General features: G+C 44.4%; 1 protein-coding gene across 2 annotated transcripts in view; it reads left to right on the forward strand.

The window, feature by feature from the left end:
* Positions 1-16,469, forward strand: part of LOC130285534 (regulator of G-protein signaling 11-like) — a 115,268-nt gene that overhangs the window by 87,994 nt on the left and 10,805 nt on the right. For both annotated transcript variants that reach the window (XM_056537051.1, XM_056537050.1), the window contains 4 exons: positions 483-570; positions 7,288-7,426; positions 9,848-9,930; positions 10,780-10,906. In XM_056537051.1, the coding sequence (XP_056393026.1) occupies positions 483-570; positions 7,288-7,426; positions 9,848-9,930; positions 10,780-10,906 (437 nt within the window). The remainder of the gene's footprint in view (positions 1-482; positions 571-7,287; positions 7,427-9,847; positions 9,931-10,779; positions 10,907-16,469) is intronic.

A 16,469-nucleotide genomic window follows, 5' to 3' on the forward strand; every position in this document is an offset into this window, starting at 1 on the left:
ACTATATATCCTGATCCCAGAGAGATGGCAGCAGTATACAGATAGATCTGGGAGGTGAAGTGCATAACTACTACCGTATATATCCTGATCCCATAGAGATAGCAGCAGTATACAGATAGAGCTGGGAGGGGAAGTGCATAACCACTACCATATATATTCTGATCCTATAGAGATAGCAGCAGTATACAGATAGAGCTGGAAGGAGTATAACTTCTATATATCCTCATTCCGTATAGATAGAAAATGGAACTGGGAGGGTTCTGGGAGCTAGCAGGGGGATCTGGTAGGTAACATTGTCATCCTGTGGGTCACAGGAAGTCAGCTGATCCAGGAGAGACATCCTGTGATTCACATTAAGCACAGTCCCTTGTGTTGAGAAAGACAGGTGATCACATGACCCAGTTATAGCAATGAAACAAAAAGAAACCTGAAGTGCTTCTTTTCTGAAGCTTAACACGTGTATATTCTTTTTGTGTTTGTAGCTGAAAATCTGTGTTTCTGGGAAGCAGTTGAGGAATTACGGTACGGGGAGCAGTCAAAAATGGCATCTACGGTGCAGTCCGTCTATGAGTAAGTCAAAAAAGCACCAGATCTCCGAGTAATGTTTTCCAGATGGCTGCAGTCAGATGAGAGCCCTATATAATGTGTTTGGCCGTACACCTGCTCAGATATGGGATTTCTCCACCGGCTCCGTGAATAATAGATGAAATCACTTGATTCTTCAGACGTGTTTTGCCGTGTGCCAGGTTATAAGGCGGAAATAATTGTGGATCTCTGCATGCTCAGTACATACACAATACAGACAATTCTACCTTTAAAGGAGAAGAGCCCACAATGGTATTCCGGAAGTGCTGGTGTGGGCCAAAACATGGGCCAATCCATCTGTGTTCAAAGAAGGTTCAAACTGGGGATAGATCAGTTCTACAATCCACCCTTGGAAATGTTGATTTGGTATTGGGCTGCTGGTGGGGTTGTACCCAGAGATAAAGATGGAGGTGGCCATAGCAAAATCAATATAGGACTCTATTCATCTAGTGGGCCATCCCAACAACATTACTACCCGATAGGAAGAAATATACCTAGCACCAAGACGCCAAATTCACAATTGTGACTTATGTCTAAGGATCCCTGTGGTGATGTTTACCATATCCTAGTCCATACTAGTGATAGTTCAGTTCTACAAACCACCCTCAGAAATTTCAATCTGGCCTTGGGTTGGGTTGCCAATGGGAGTGCAACCAGAGATGAGGATGGAGAGGACCATAGCTGGACAATATAGGGCCCCTTTTTATCTTGTGGGCCTTTGGTGGACCACCTCACTAACATTACTTTCAAGTACCTGGTAGGAAGAGATATACCTAGGACCAAAACACCAAATTCCCAATTGGATTTACGTCTAAGGATCCCTTAGGGGTGATGGTGTTTACCATATCCTAGTCCATACAAGTGATAGTTTAATTCTGTAAACCACCCTCGGAAATCTTGATCTGGTCTTGGGTTAGGATGCCAATGGGGGTGTAACGAGAGAAGGGGATCGAGGTGACCATAGCCAAAACAATATAGGACTCTTTTTCATCTTGCGGGCCTTTGGTGGTCCACCACACTAATTTAACTCTCAACTACCCGGTAGGAAGAAATATACCTAGGACCAAAACACCTAATTCACAATTGTGGCTTCCTTCTAAGGCTCTCGTAGTGGTGATGGTGTTTACCATATCCTAGTACTTGTGATAGTTCAGTTCTACAAACCACCCTCCAAACCTCAATTTGGTCTTGGGTTTGGTTGCTAGTGGGGGTGCACCCAGAAATGGAGATGGAGATGACCATAGCCAAACAATATGTCTCTTTTTTTTATCATCTGGGCCTTTGGTGGCCACCTCAGTAACATAACGCTTAGGCCCCTTTCACACTATAAAAATTCATCCGTAATGAACGTCCGTCATAAAAATCTTGAAAATCGTCCGTTAAACGGCCGTTAGAAAATCCCATTATAGTCTGTGGGATTTTTCTAATTGTCGTTTTAACCCATTATCACCCGTTATTATGGTAATAATGGCCGTTATTTTGTGACGGGCGATAGTAACGGGAGAAATAATGCATGCAGAAATAGTGCTGTCACAAAATAACAGCCGTTATTAATAATGGGTGATAACAGGTTAAAATGGCTATTAGAAATGTCCCACAGACTATAATGGGATTTTCTAACGGCCGTTTAATGGCCGATTTTCAAGATTTTTATGACGGACGTTCATTACGGATGAATTTTTATAGTGTGAAAGGGGCCTTAACTATCCATTAGGAAGAGACCTAGCTGGGACCAAAACACCAAATTTACAATTGGGATTTACATGTAAGGATCCTTTAGTGGTGATGTTTACCATATCCTAGTCCAAACTAGTGATAGTACATTTCTACAAACCACCCTCAAAAATCTTGAGGGGTTGCCAATGGGTAAGTACCTAGAGATGGTGATGGAGATGACCATAGCCAAAACAATATAGGGCTTTTTTCATCTTGTGGACCTTTGGTGACCACCTCGTAGGAAGAGATATACCTAGGACCAAAACACCAAATTCACACTTGTGACTTAAAGGGGTATTTCATGATAACACATTTTTCTTCTCATCAACTGGCTCCAGAAAGATGAACAGATTTGTAAATTACTTCTATAAAAAAAATATTAATCCTGCCAGTACTTATCAGCTGCTGAAGTTTAGTTGTTCTTTTCTGTCTGACCACAGTGCTCTCTGCTGACACCTCTGTCTGTCCAGAGTAGTAGCAAATCCCCATAGCAAACCTCTCCTGCTCTGGACAGTTCCTGAGGCAGACAGAGGTGTCAGCAGAGAGCACTGTTATTAGACAGAAAGAACAACTAAACTTCAGCAGCTGATAAGTACTGGTAGGATTAAGACTTTTTAAAAGAAGTAATTTACAAATCTGTTCAATTTTCTGGAGCCAGTTGATATGAAGAATAATGTTTTTTTCATGGAATACCCCTTTAGGTCTAAAGATCCCTTAGGGGTGATGGTGTTTACCATATCCTAGTCCATACTAGTGATAGAAACCACCCTTGGAAATCTCCATCTGGTCTTGGGTTGCCAATAGAGGTGTAGCCAGAGATGGAGATGAAGATGAGCATAGCCATAAAACAATATAATTAACAATTACGACTGTGGTTGGGACACCAATGGGCAAATATAAAAAAAATAGGGGAGGTTGGTAGTAGCCATGGCAAATAGATGTAGAGTTCTTCCGTTCCTTTGGGCCAGCCAATTACTACTATCTGGTAGGGAGAGACAGGCTTATGAGGTCTTGGGAGTGGCTTTGGGCCCTATTAGGCAGGGACGTGCACAGACATTTTGGGGGGCAGGGGCTGATCTGGGAAAAAAAAGGGCACTTCCCAGAATTATTTATATAAATGTCCACATAATGATGCCAGACTGCCCAGCACTGTCCAGGGCACTTTTGAGGAGTAACGTCAAAAGGGCAGGGGCTCCAGCCCCCTTTCTAGTCAACCTGTGCATGTCCCTGCTTGTGGTAGATGTTGGTTTCATCTATGGTAGGTATGCTAGTAGCAATAGGGGAGCTGAAAAATGAGGGCAGTTAGTTGATATGACGCCCAGCACTACCTGGTGGTGGCAATCCATAGAGCAGTGGTCTCCAAACTGGATATCCAGATGGAGCAAAATTACAACTCCCAGCATGCCCGGACAGCTGTCTGGAGGACCACAGTTTGAAGACCAATGTTGTAAAGTCTGAAGGAACACCAGGTGTATTGAGACCATTTTAGGACATCATCAGTCATCAGCCGCAACTCTGTCCCCCGTCAGGCAAAACATCGTCCCGCCTCCTCCCTCACACCAATCTCTGTCAGTCATCAGCCACAACTCCCTAATCCAAAACTCCCTAATCCAAAACTCCCTCATCCAAAACTCCCTCATCCAAAACTCCCTCATCCAAAACTCCCTCATCCAAAACTCCCTCATCCAAAACTCCCTCAGACGATTCTCCCTCAGACCTCAGACGAAAAACTTCCTGCCGTATAGCAGAGCTGACACTGTACAGTATTTACTACAAATCTCTGCTATACAGGGTCTGTTATACATGCTGTGCAGTGTTGGCTCTGCTATACAAGCTCTGTAGTATATGTTGTGCAGTTCGCTCTGCTATACATGTTATTCAGTGTCGGCTCTGCTATACGGCTTTGGCTGCACATGTTATTCAGTGTCGGCTCTGCTATACGGGTTCTGCTGTACATATTATTCAGTGTTGTCTCTGCTCTACGGGTTCTGCTGTACATGTTATTCAGTGTCGGCTCTGCTCTACGGGTTCTGCTGTACATGTTATTCAGTGTCTGCTCTGCTATACGGGTTCTGCTGTACATGTTATTCAGTGTTGGCTCTGCTCTACGGGTTCTGCTGTACATATTATTCAGTGTCGGCTCTGCTCTATGGGTTCTGATGTACATGCTATTCAGTGTCGTCTCTGCTATACGGGTTCTGCTGTACACGCTATTCAGTGTTGGCTCTGCTCTACGGGTTCTGCTGTACATATTATTCAGTGTCGTCTCTGCTCTACGGGTTCTGCTGTACATATTATTCAGTGTCGGCTCTGCTCTATGGGTTCTGCTGTACATATTATTCAGTGTCGGCTCTGCTATACGGGTTCTGCTGTACATGTTATTTAGTGTTGGCTCTGCTCTACGGGTTCTGCTGTACATATTATTCAGTGTCGTCTCTGCTCTACGGGTTCTGCTGTACATGTTATTTAGTGTTGGCTCTGCTCTACGGGTTCTGCTGTACATGTTATTCAGTGTTGGCTCTGCTCTACGGGTTCTGCTGTTCTCGCTATCCAGTGTCGGCTCTGCTATACGGGTTCTGCTGTACATGTTATTCAGTGTCGGCTCTGCTCTACGGGTTCTGCTGTACATGTTATTCAGTGTCGTCTCTGCTCTACGGGTTCTGCTGTACATGTTATTCAGTGTCGGCTCTGCTCTACGGGTTCTGCTGTACATATTATTCAGTGTCGGCTCTGCTCTACGGGTTCTGCTGTACATGTTATTCAGTGTCGGCTCTGCTCTATGGGTTCTGCTGTACATGTTATTCAGTGTCGGCTCTGCTATACGGGTTCTGCTGTACATGTTATTTAGTGTTGGCTCTGCTATACGGATTCTGCTGTACATGTTATTCAGTGACAGCTTTGCTATACGGGTTCTGCTGTACATGTTATTCAGTGTTGGCTCTGCTCTACGGGTTCTGCTGTACATGTTATTCAGTGTTGGCTCTGCTCTACGGGTTCTGCTGTACATGCTATTCAGTGTTGTCTCTGCTCTATGGGTTCTGCTGTACATGCTATTCAGTGTCGTCTCTGCTCTACGGGTTCTGCTGTACATATTATTCAGTGTCGGCTCTGCTCTATGGGTTCTGCTGTACATATTATTCAGTGTCGGCTCTGCTATACGGGTTCTGCTGTACATGTTATTTAGTGTTGGCTCTGCTCTACGGGTTCTGCTGTACATATTATTCAGTGTCGTCTCTGCTCTACGGGTTCTGCTGTACATGTTATTTAGTGTTGGCTCTGCTCTACGGGTTCTGCTGTACATGTTATTCAGTGTTGGCTCTGCTCTACGGGTTCTGCTGTACTCGCTATCCAGTGTCGGCTCTGCTATACGGGTTCTGCTGTACATGTTATTCAGTGTCGGCTCTGCTCTACGGGTTCTGCTGTACGTTATTCAGTGTCGTCTCTGCTCTACGGGTTCTGCTGTACATGTTATTCAGTGTCGGCTCTGCTCTACGGGTTCTGCTGTACATATTATTCAGTGTCGGCTCTGCTCTACGGGTTCTGCTGTACATATTATTCAGTGTCGGCTCTGCTCTACGGGTTCTGCTGTACATGCTATTCAGTGTTGTCTCTGCTCTACGGGTTCTGCTGTACATGTTATTCAGTGTCGGCTCTGCTCTATGGGTTCTGCTGTACATGTTATTCAGTGTCGGCTCTGCTATACGGGTTCTGCTGTACATGTTATTTAGTGTTGGCTCTGCTATACGGGTTCTGCTGTACATATTATTCAGTGTCGGCTCTGCTATACGGATTCTGCTGTACATGTTATTCAGTGACAGCTTTGCTATACGGGTTCTGCTGTACATGTTATTCAGTGACAGCTCTGCTCTACGGGTTCTGCTGTACATGTTATTCAGTGTTGGCTCTGCTATACGGATTCTGCTGTACATGTTATTCAGTGTCTGCTCTGCTATACGGATTCTGCTGTACATGTTATTCAGTGATAGCTCTGCTATACGGATTCTGCTGTACATGTTATTCAGTGATAGCTCTGCTATACGGATTCTGCTGTACATGTTATTCAGTGATAGCTCTGCTATACGGGTTCTGCTGTACATGTTATTCAGTGTCGGCTCTGCTATGCAGACTCTGTAGAACATGTAGTGTCTGTAGTACATGTGCAAGTTTCACAGTTTCTTCTCTGCTATACATGTTGTGCAGTGTCGGCTCTACTATATGGCAGAAAGTTTCGTCTGAGGGAGAATCGTCTGAGGGATGAGGGAGTTTTGGATGAGGGAGTTTTGGATGAGGGAGTTTTGGATGAGGGAGTTTTGGATGAGGGAGTTTAGGATGAGGGAGTTTAGGATGAGGGAGTTTAGGATGAGGGAGTTTAGGATGAGGGAGTTTAGGATGAGGGAGTTTAGGATGAGGGAGTTTAGGATGAGGGAGTTTTGGATGAGGGAGTTTTGGATGAGGGAGTTTTGGATGAGGGAGTTTTGGATGAGGGAGTTTTGGATGAGGGAGTTTTGGATGAGGGAGTTTTGGATGAGGGAGTTTAGGATGAGGGAGTTTTGGATGAGGGAGTTTTGGATGAGGGGGTTTTGGATGAGGGGGTTTTGGATGAGGGAGTTTTGGATGAGGGAGTTTAGGATGAGGGAGTTTAGGATGAGGGAGTTTTGGATGAGGGAGTTTTGGATGAGGGAGTTTAGGATGAGGGAGTTTAGGATGAGGAAGTTTAGGATGAGGGAGTTTAGGATGAGGGAGTTTAGGATGAGGGAGTTTAGGATGAGGGAGTTTTGGATGAGGGAGTTTTGGATGAGGGAGTTGTGGCTGATGACTGACGGAGATTCGTGTGAGGAAGGAGGCGGGACGGTGTTGCGGCTGATGACTGACGATGTGCTAAAATGGACACCGTGCAGGTTCTAGTGTTACCATAGCTCCACATTTTCGTTCTAGTCAGTTTCTTGGCCATACACAATATTTTTGTCTTTTTTTCTGGTTCTTCAGGCATTTTTTGGCCCCCGGAGCAACTCGCTGGGTCAACATTGACAGCAAGACAATGGAGAAGACATTAGAAGGTATAAAGAACCCCCATCGTTATGTGTTAGATGATGCCCAAATGCATATCTACATGTTGATGAAAAAGGTGGGTTCTCAAAACATTCACTGTCTTATACAGAGCCGAGATGTTCCGCCTCTACCCGCTGTTGCCCCCTTTTGGTGCTCCGCATGATGATGACACATGGGACGTTGGTAATTTAGGGTCAAGAGAGAGGGTTCTCAGAAAGAAGGGGAAGTCATTATCATAAGGGCACATTACCCACTCGCTTAACACTTTTCGAGTCCTATAGTAGGTGAGAGTTCCCCTTAAAGGGGTACTCCACTGCTCAGCGTTTTGAACAAACTGTTCTGAATGCTGGAGCCGGGAGCTCATGATGTCATAGCTCCGCCCCCTCATGACATCACATCCCACCCCATGAATGCAAGTCTATGGGAGATGGCGTGACAGCCATCATGCCCCCCCCAATAGACTTGCATTGAGGGGGCGGGATGTGATGTCATGAGGGGGCAGGGCTATGACATCACAAGCTCCCGGCTCCAGCATTCGGAACAGTTTGTTCCAAATGCTGTGCAGCGGAGTACCCCTTTAAGCAGAAACCTCCAGATCTTGTTGACCCCATGTCCTCCTGTTGGCAACATGTTGGATATTCAGTATGGTTAACAGACACTAGCCAAAACTACAACTCCCAGCATGCCCTGACTGCCGAAGGCTGGGAGTTGTAGTTGCGCAACAGCTGGAGGCACACAGGTTGGGAACCATTGCTCTAAACCCTCATATCCAGAAACCAGGATTGGGTTAGAGATTAACAGACTCTAGAGCAGTGTTTCCAAACCAGGGTGCCTCCAGCTGTGGCATAACTATGACTCCCAGCATGCCCGGACAGCCTTTGGCTGTCCGGGCATGCTGGGAGTTGTAGTTTTGCAACAGGTAGGAGTTCCCAAAAGCATTATGTTCCTGCACAACAGGAGGAAACCTACAGGTCTCTACGGCCCCAATGTTCAACTGCTGGCACCATGTTGGATATTCAACATGGCTAGAAGTTAAAGGGGTACTCCGGTGGAAATGTTTTTTTTTTTTTAATCAACTGGTGCCAGAAAGTTAAACAGATTTGTAAATTACTTCTATTAAAAAATCTTAATCCTTCCAGTACTTATTAGCTGCTGAATACTACATAGAAAATTATTTTCTTTTTGGAACACAGAGCTCTCTGCTGACATCATGACCACAGTGCTCTCTGCTGACATCATGACCACAGTACTCTCTGCTGACATCTCTGTCCAGTTTAAGAACTGTCCAGAGTTGGAGAAAATCCCCATAGCAAACATATGCTGCTCTGGACAGTTCCTAAAATGGACAGAGATGTCAGCAGTGAGCACTGTGCTCGTGATATCAGCAGAGAGCACTGTGTTCCAAAAAGGGCGGGCTCAGTGCCCACTCACCATGCATTCACTTCCTCCCTGAGTCTGCTGTAATGTGCCGGGTCTCTTCATCCAATCAGGCTGCTCTGTAACCCTCTGTTCTCATGCTGCGGTCTGATAGGACAGGAGTGAGCACAGAGGATTGCTAGTCCCGCCCTCATTTCCTAGACTTTGACCATGCCTGTGCTACAGCTGGGACAAAGATGATGCTGCAGCCGCACATGATTATGTTCTGGATGGTATGGGGACCCCTAGTGGTCTTAACAATATTGGACAACACTAAAGCATGCCCGGAATGGCAAACAAATCTGCAGGGTTATGCGCATATGAAATTGTTCCAATTGCTCCAGTGTCCAGAATTTATTCATGCACCAGGCAGATCAGGATGAGCAGCATCATGGACACAAAACCAGAAAGAAATGCTTCATCTGTGATTGGAAGGAATATTTATTGCCGAGTTTCCCAACCAGGGTGCCTCCAGCTGTTGCAAAACTACAACTCCCAGCATGTCCGGACAGCCGAAGGCTGTCCGGGCATGCTGTGAGTTGTAGTTTGGCAACAGCTGGAGGAACCATGGTTGGTAAAACATTGGTTTATTGTTGTTTAGCGTTACCGTTCATAGTGATTCCCACAATGACTGTGATGTAGCCTGCACAACTGTAACACTTTTCCTCACTTGTGCGAACGGGCGGGGTGCCACTTTATCATGTACCAGAGACATAAAAGGAGAAGGTCCAGCACAAGGAATTTTTCATAAAAAGCCAAATATTAATTTTTTTCAAGTAAAAATTGTTACATAAATAACATCCAGTGAGGAGATAGCCTGACGGGTTTCGCCCACTACCTGAGCTTAGTCATAGGCGGCGTATGACTAAGCTCAGGTAGTGAGCGAAACCCGCCAGGCTATTTTTATGTAACTATTTTTCCTGGCAAAAATAAATAAAATAGTTACCTTTTTATAAAGAATCCTCTCTTTTTGCTTTTCTAGTCCGTAGTGATGTTGGTTTAGATGCCAGTCATGGTGGGGGGGGGGGGGGAGGGTTGGGTAGTAAACCTGCTATGGTGACTGATTTTGGCTTTCTTCCAGGATTCATATCCCCGATACTTGAAGTCAGAAATGTACAAAAGTCTCCTCGGCCAAGCGTTTATCCCTCCTGAGACAAAGAAAGGGTTAGTGATATTTAACTATATTCACTTCAAGAGCGCTGACCTGCCCATTAAGGGGGCACTCCAATTTTAAAGAGTAATTGTTGTATAATAAAGGTTTGCCAACTTTTTGATATACTTTATAGTTAAAGTTAATCTGTCTTTATTGTTTGGGTAGCTTTAAAGGGGTACTCCACTCGAAAAAAAACATTTTTTAAATCAACAGGTGGAAGAAAGCTAAACAGATTTGTATATTACTTCTATTAAAAAATCTTAACCCTTCCAGTTCTTATTAGCTGCTGTATGATCCACAGGAAATTCTTTTCTTTTTGAATTGCTCTCTGCTGACACCTCTGTCCATTTTAGGAGCTGTCCAAAGTAGGAGCAAATCCCCATAGCAAACCTGGACAGTTCCTGACATGGACAGAGGTGTCAGCAGAGAGCACTGTGTTCAGACAGAAAATAAATTTAAAAAAAAAAGAACTTCCTGTGGATCATACAGCAGCTGATAAGTACTGGAAGGATTAAGATTTTTTAATATAAGTCATTTACAAATCTGTTTAAGTTTCTGGCACCAGTTTATTTAAAAAAAAAAGTTTTCCAGTGGAGTACCCCTTGGAGTACGGGGCGTGGCCGTGATGTCACGAGCGGGGCGTGGCCATGATCTCACGAGCCTTTGCTCAGCATCGCCAGTCATCCGTGCACCAGATGTCTGGGGAGCCGCAGCCAAGATCCGTGGGGACCCCCACGATCAGACATCTTATCCCCTATCCTGTGGATGAGGATAAAATGTGTAAGGGCAGAGTACCCCTTTAAGGAGTTGGAGTGTCCACTAGATATGTCTTGTCTTACCTCATCCTGTTACTATTGCAGTGTGTTCCCCTTCATGAGAAGACAACGTCACTCCAGCCCCAGTCCGGCTTTCCTCTTTCCACCAGGAGATCAAGACCCAAGATCAGACGGAGACAGCAAGTCCGGCTCTCCAGCCGCCATGTCACAGGTGCCAGACAATGCAGCTAAAACATCTCTATAGGGAGCCCCTTAAAGGAGCAGGGTTTTCTTTTTTTGCCCCATATCCTGCAAATTCACCATCACTAGTCATGCAGCGCCATCTGTTTTATTCCAATACATCTGCATCCATGCATTTTATTACTGTAACTGGGCCATGTGATCACCAGTCTGACCACAGAAAAATCACAATGCTTGATGTGCCAAAGGAAGTGGTCAGTCCTGGGTCAAATGATTTCCTGTGAACTACAGAATGATATAAGCTCCCACCAGATCCCTCCTGCTAGCTTTCAGACCCCTTCCTGCTCTGTCTGTATACTGCTACTATCTTTATGGGATCAGGATAAATAGTAGTTATACACCTCCCCTCCAGCTTTATCTGTATACTGCTGCTACTATCTTTATGGGATCAGGATCTATAGTAGTTATACACCTCCCCTCCAGCTCTCTCTGTATACTGCTGCTACTATCTTTATGGGATCAGGATATATAGTAGTCATACGCCTCTCCTCCAGCTCTATCTGTATACTGCTGCTGCTATCTTTATGGGATCAGGATATATATTAGTCATATACCCCCCCCCCCCCTCAAGCTTTATCTGTATACTGCTACTATCTTTATGGGATCAGGATATTTAGTAGTTATACACCTCCCCTCCAGCTTTATCTGTATACTGCTGCTATTATCTTTATGGGATCAGGATATATAGTAGTCATACACCTCCCCTCCAGCTCTATCTGTATACTGCTGCTGCTGCTATCTCTATGGGATCAGGATATATAGTAGTCATACACCTCCCCTCCAGCTCAATCTGTATACTGCTGCTACTATCTGTATGGGATCAGGATATATAGTAGTCATACACCTCCCCTCCAGCTCTATCTGCATACTGCTGCTGCTATCTCTATGTAATCAGGATATATAGTAGTTATACACCTCCCCTCCAGCTCTATCTGCATACTGCTGCTGCTATCTCTATGTAATCAGGATATATAGTAGTTATACACCTTCCCCTCCAGCTCAATCTGTATACTGCTGCTACTATCTGTATGGGATCAGGATATATAGTAGTCATACACCTCCCCTCCAGCTCTAAAGCTCTATCTGCATACTGCTGCTGCTTTTTCTATGTAATCAGGATATATAGTAGTCATACACCTCCCCTCCAGCTCTATCTGTATACTGCTGCTGCAATCTCAATGGGATCAGGATATATAGTAGTCATACACCTCCCCTCCAGCTCTATCTGTATACTGCTGCTACTATCTTTATGGGATCAGGATAAATAGTAGTCATACACCTCCCCTCCAGCACTATCTGTATACTGCTACTACTATCTTTATTTGATCAGGATATATAGTAGTCATACACCTCCCCTCCAGCACTATCTGTATACTGCTGCTACAATCTTTATTTGATCAGGATATATAGTAGTCATACACCTCCCCTCCAGCTCTAACTCTATGGGATCAGGATATATAGTAATCATGCACTTCCCCTCCAGCTCTATCTGTATACTGCTGCTGCTATCTCTATGTAATCAGGATATATAGTAGTCATACACCTCCCCTCCAGCACTATCTGTATACTGCTGCTGCTATCTCTATGTAATCAGGATATATAGTAGTCATACACCTCCCCTCCAGCACTATCTGTATACTGCTGCTACTATCTTTATTTGATCAGGATATATAGTAGTCATACACCTCCCCTCCAGCACTATCTGTATACTGCTGCTACTATCTTTATTTGATCAGGATATATAGTAGTCATACACCTCCCCTCCAGCTCTATCTGTATACTGCTGCTGCAATCTCAATGGGATCAGGATATATAGTAGTCATACACCTCCCCTCCAGCTCTATCTGTATACTGCTGCTACTATCTTTATTTGATCAGGATATATAGTAGTCATACACCTCCCCTCCAGCTCTATCTGTATACTGCTGCTACTATCTTTATTTGATCAGGATATATAGTAGTTATACACCTCCCCTTCAACCTCATGCCTGCCACATCAGCTAAAACAGCAAAACAGCAGGAGACACATTGATTGAAAAACACTGTATTAGGGCATGCGAAAAAAACAGAGCTGTCAGTCCCTGACAATTGTTACTGTTTACAAAAAGAAGCAATATTGCAAATAATTTAAAAAAATTCTAAACTATCCTATTGGTTTGCGTCCACAGCTCCAATATCAAAGCAATTAATCTCCATGGTAACCGTGATTACAAATAATCCCTGTGTAATGTGATCCAGCAGTCATATATTCCCGTTACTAATAGGAAACAATAGAGCTGATTACTATTAAAATCAGACTGAGCATTCGAGTTACTTTCTGCTGGGTTCAATTTTTTTGCTCGATTTTTATCAATTTCCCACATTTTGCGAAACAATTACGGTAAAGTGTAAAACGGAAAGTGCGACCCAGCGGGGGAACGAAGGAATTGGCTAATAAATGTCTATATATAGGGCTGTCCAGATGTATAGGAGCTGCGGGAATAACAAGAGGGTTTACTTTACTGTCTGAAGACAACCCAGCTGTGTCAAAGAAACTATCAGGCTGGGATTCCATGCGAAATCGCCGAAAAAACGCCCATTCTGCCGCACTGCGTTTTTTTGTGTGAAAAGATCGCTGCAGCCAGATGTTAGCTGCAAAATGCCATATCCACTTGGCGTTTTTCAGTTTGTCTTTTTTTTTTTTTTTTTTAAATCCTTTTGGTGTTTTTTTAGCTATTTTTGTTTTAGTTTTTTTTATTTTTATTTCAGTTTTTCAAAAACGACCTCTTGTTGAAACTTTGGCGTTTTTTTTCGGGGAAAATCTTGGTGTCTTCCTCCCATAGAAGTCTATGGGAGTGAAAAAACGCCAAGAAAAACGTCATGTGAGTTTTAACTTTGGTGTTTTTGTAGGCGGTTTTTATTCTTTTTTTTTTTGGACTTTACCGATCCAAAAAAGGGTTGGAGATACCTTTTTTAATTAAAATTTGGTAGGGTACCATAAAAAAAAATAAAAAAGATGCAGTAGTGATGGAAAAAATTGTATTTAATCAAATTTATATTTTTAATAACAATTTTTATTGATTTTTAAACAGGGATCAATTTATGTGGGCGGGCAGGGAACTAAAAATGTAGCCGACAATAATAAAAATGTAGAAAGGGGCCATTTAAATGTAAAAATTATATATTTTTTATAATTAACTTTGTTAAACTTTGTATTTTAATAATGTGTTTAATAAAGTGTGTGTGTTTTTAACTTTTTTCATTTTTTTTCTTAATTTTTTAAGTAGTACTACTACTCCCAGCAAGGAACAGATTGTTCCATGATGGGAGTAGTAGTACCTGTACTAATAGACAGATCACCCCGGGTGTCACTTCTGACACCTGTTGCGATCCTCCTATATAATGTATAGAAGCTGCGGCACAGCCGCTCTTCTCCGCTATCCTGCACTATGTTCTGCGATGTGAAGTTCTTCACATCACAGATTCATATTTCCCGCAGAGAGCTGTGATTGGCCAGATGGTTCCAGCCAATCACAGCTCTCTGCGGGAAATATGAATAGGTATATATACTGCTGTGCAGGGGACCAGAGAAGTGCGGCCTTGCCCCGCATCTATACATTATACAGGACGACTGGACAATCGCAGCGGGTGTCAGGAGTGACACCCGCTGTGATCTGTCCTTAACTACAGGTACTATTGCTCCCAACTTGGAGCACACTCTGCTCCATGCTGGGGGCTGTAGTACCTGCATTAATAGACAGATTACAATGGGTGTCAGAAATGACACCCGCTGTGATCTGTCTATTAGTACAGGTACTACAACTCCAAGCAGGGAGCAGAGTGTGCTCCAGGTTGGGAGCAGTAGTACCTGCAGTAAGGGACAGATCACAGCGGGTGTCACTCCTGATGTGAATTTCGGGACTCACTGTTACAGAGTTACGTGCTCACTGTTACAGAGTCGGGAGAACAGCTGATGCTGAGCAGTAGATATATGTCGAATATCTACTGCCCAGAAAGAACTTATAGTGAGTCTGCAATGTGTATACAGTATACACATTGTTGGCTCACTTAACCCCTTGCTGAGCTGTGCGCTATGCGCCAGCCCAGCAAGGGAAGAGTTAACTTACACTGCTGGACAGTGTAGGTTAACCCTTTGGCCGGTATACAGAATATACAGCTATCTATTGATAGCTGTATATAGTGTATACAGAAGAGGAGATCCCCTTACCTCCCTCGCTCCCTGTCCCTGCCTGGTCTGTGTAGCTCCGCCCCCTAGTGATGACGTTAATTAGGGGTGGACCTACAGACGGGAGGCAGAGAGGTAAGTATGAGGCTCTGTTCACATTGTTCGTTTTGTATAATGTGAATAGACCATTCTGCCAGTGTCTTCCCAGACAGGGAGACTCCAGCTGTTGCTAAACTACAACTCCCAGTATGCCCAGATAGCCAAAGGCTGTAATAAATAAAAATAAATAAAATAAAAAAAAGCATAGGGTTCCCCCTAGCAGCAACATCCTGATGTTACCAGCGTGGAAGAGGACCATTGTTTCTGGCCCTCCCCAGCCTAAATAACCCCAGCCTGTTACCGTCTTGGCCCAGGAGCGCCATATTTGACAGGGTCTGTTCCATGGTGGGGGTTGTAGTACAGGGGCTGAGGGATTGATTGCACAGGGTCCCACTCCTGAGACCCAGTCCGATCAGAAGTTATTAAGCAGGGGAGCGGGAGGCATGCTCTGCTCCCCAGACATGTACAGTGTACTTTTACTTTCATTTTTAAAAATTCCCCGCCGGGAGCCCTGAATGGCCGGTACTGAGGAGCCATTCAGGGAATTGAAAAATGAAAGTAAAAGTAGTAAAAGTACACTGTACATCTCTGGGTGGAGCATGCCACCCGCTCCCCTGCTTAATAACATCTGATCGGGTCTCAGAAGTGAGACCCTGTTCGATCAATCCCTCAGCCCCTGTACTACTGCCCCCAACATGGAACAGACCCTTTTTCATGATGGGGGTAGTAGTACAAGCACTAGTGTAGTCTGAATCTACAGAGACAGACGGCTGTGTGAATGCAGCCTTTCAACATGTTACAAATCCTTTTTGACCCATATATCTCAATCTGTTCTGAGTGTTCGCTTCTCACTTTCCTATCTTTAATTGGATGTTTCTGTAATCATCTTGGCAATGATGCCCGTCAGGGCAGAATAAATCCTGTGCGACAGATTTAAACCCGTGCAACACAAAAAAAAAAAAAATACAGAAACGGGCGACAGATTAGTAAATCGGGGGGAACAGAGTAAAAAAGAAAAACACTCCACATTAAAGGGGTACTCCGGCGCTTAGAGATCTTATCCCCTTTCCAAAGGATTGGGGATAAGATGCCTGATCGCGGGGGATCGCGTGTCACGCCCCCTCCCATAGGCTTGCATTGAGGGGCGGAGCGTGACATCACACGGGGGCGGAGGCGTGACGTAACGCGCCGCCGGCCCTGTGGTCGCCGGTAATCAGACCCGGAGCGAACATGCACCGGGGACTGATTTTAACTGAGGTGCTGCGTGCAA

Source organism: Hyla sarda, chromosome 8, assembly GCF_029499605.1.
Source record: "Hyla sarda isolate aHylSar1 chromosome 8, aHylSar1.hap1, whole genome shotgun sequence".
Lineage (NCBI taxonomy): Eukaryota > Metazoa > Chordata > Amphibia > Anura > Hylidae > Hyla > Hyla sarda.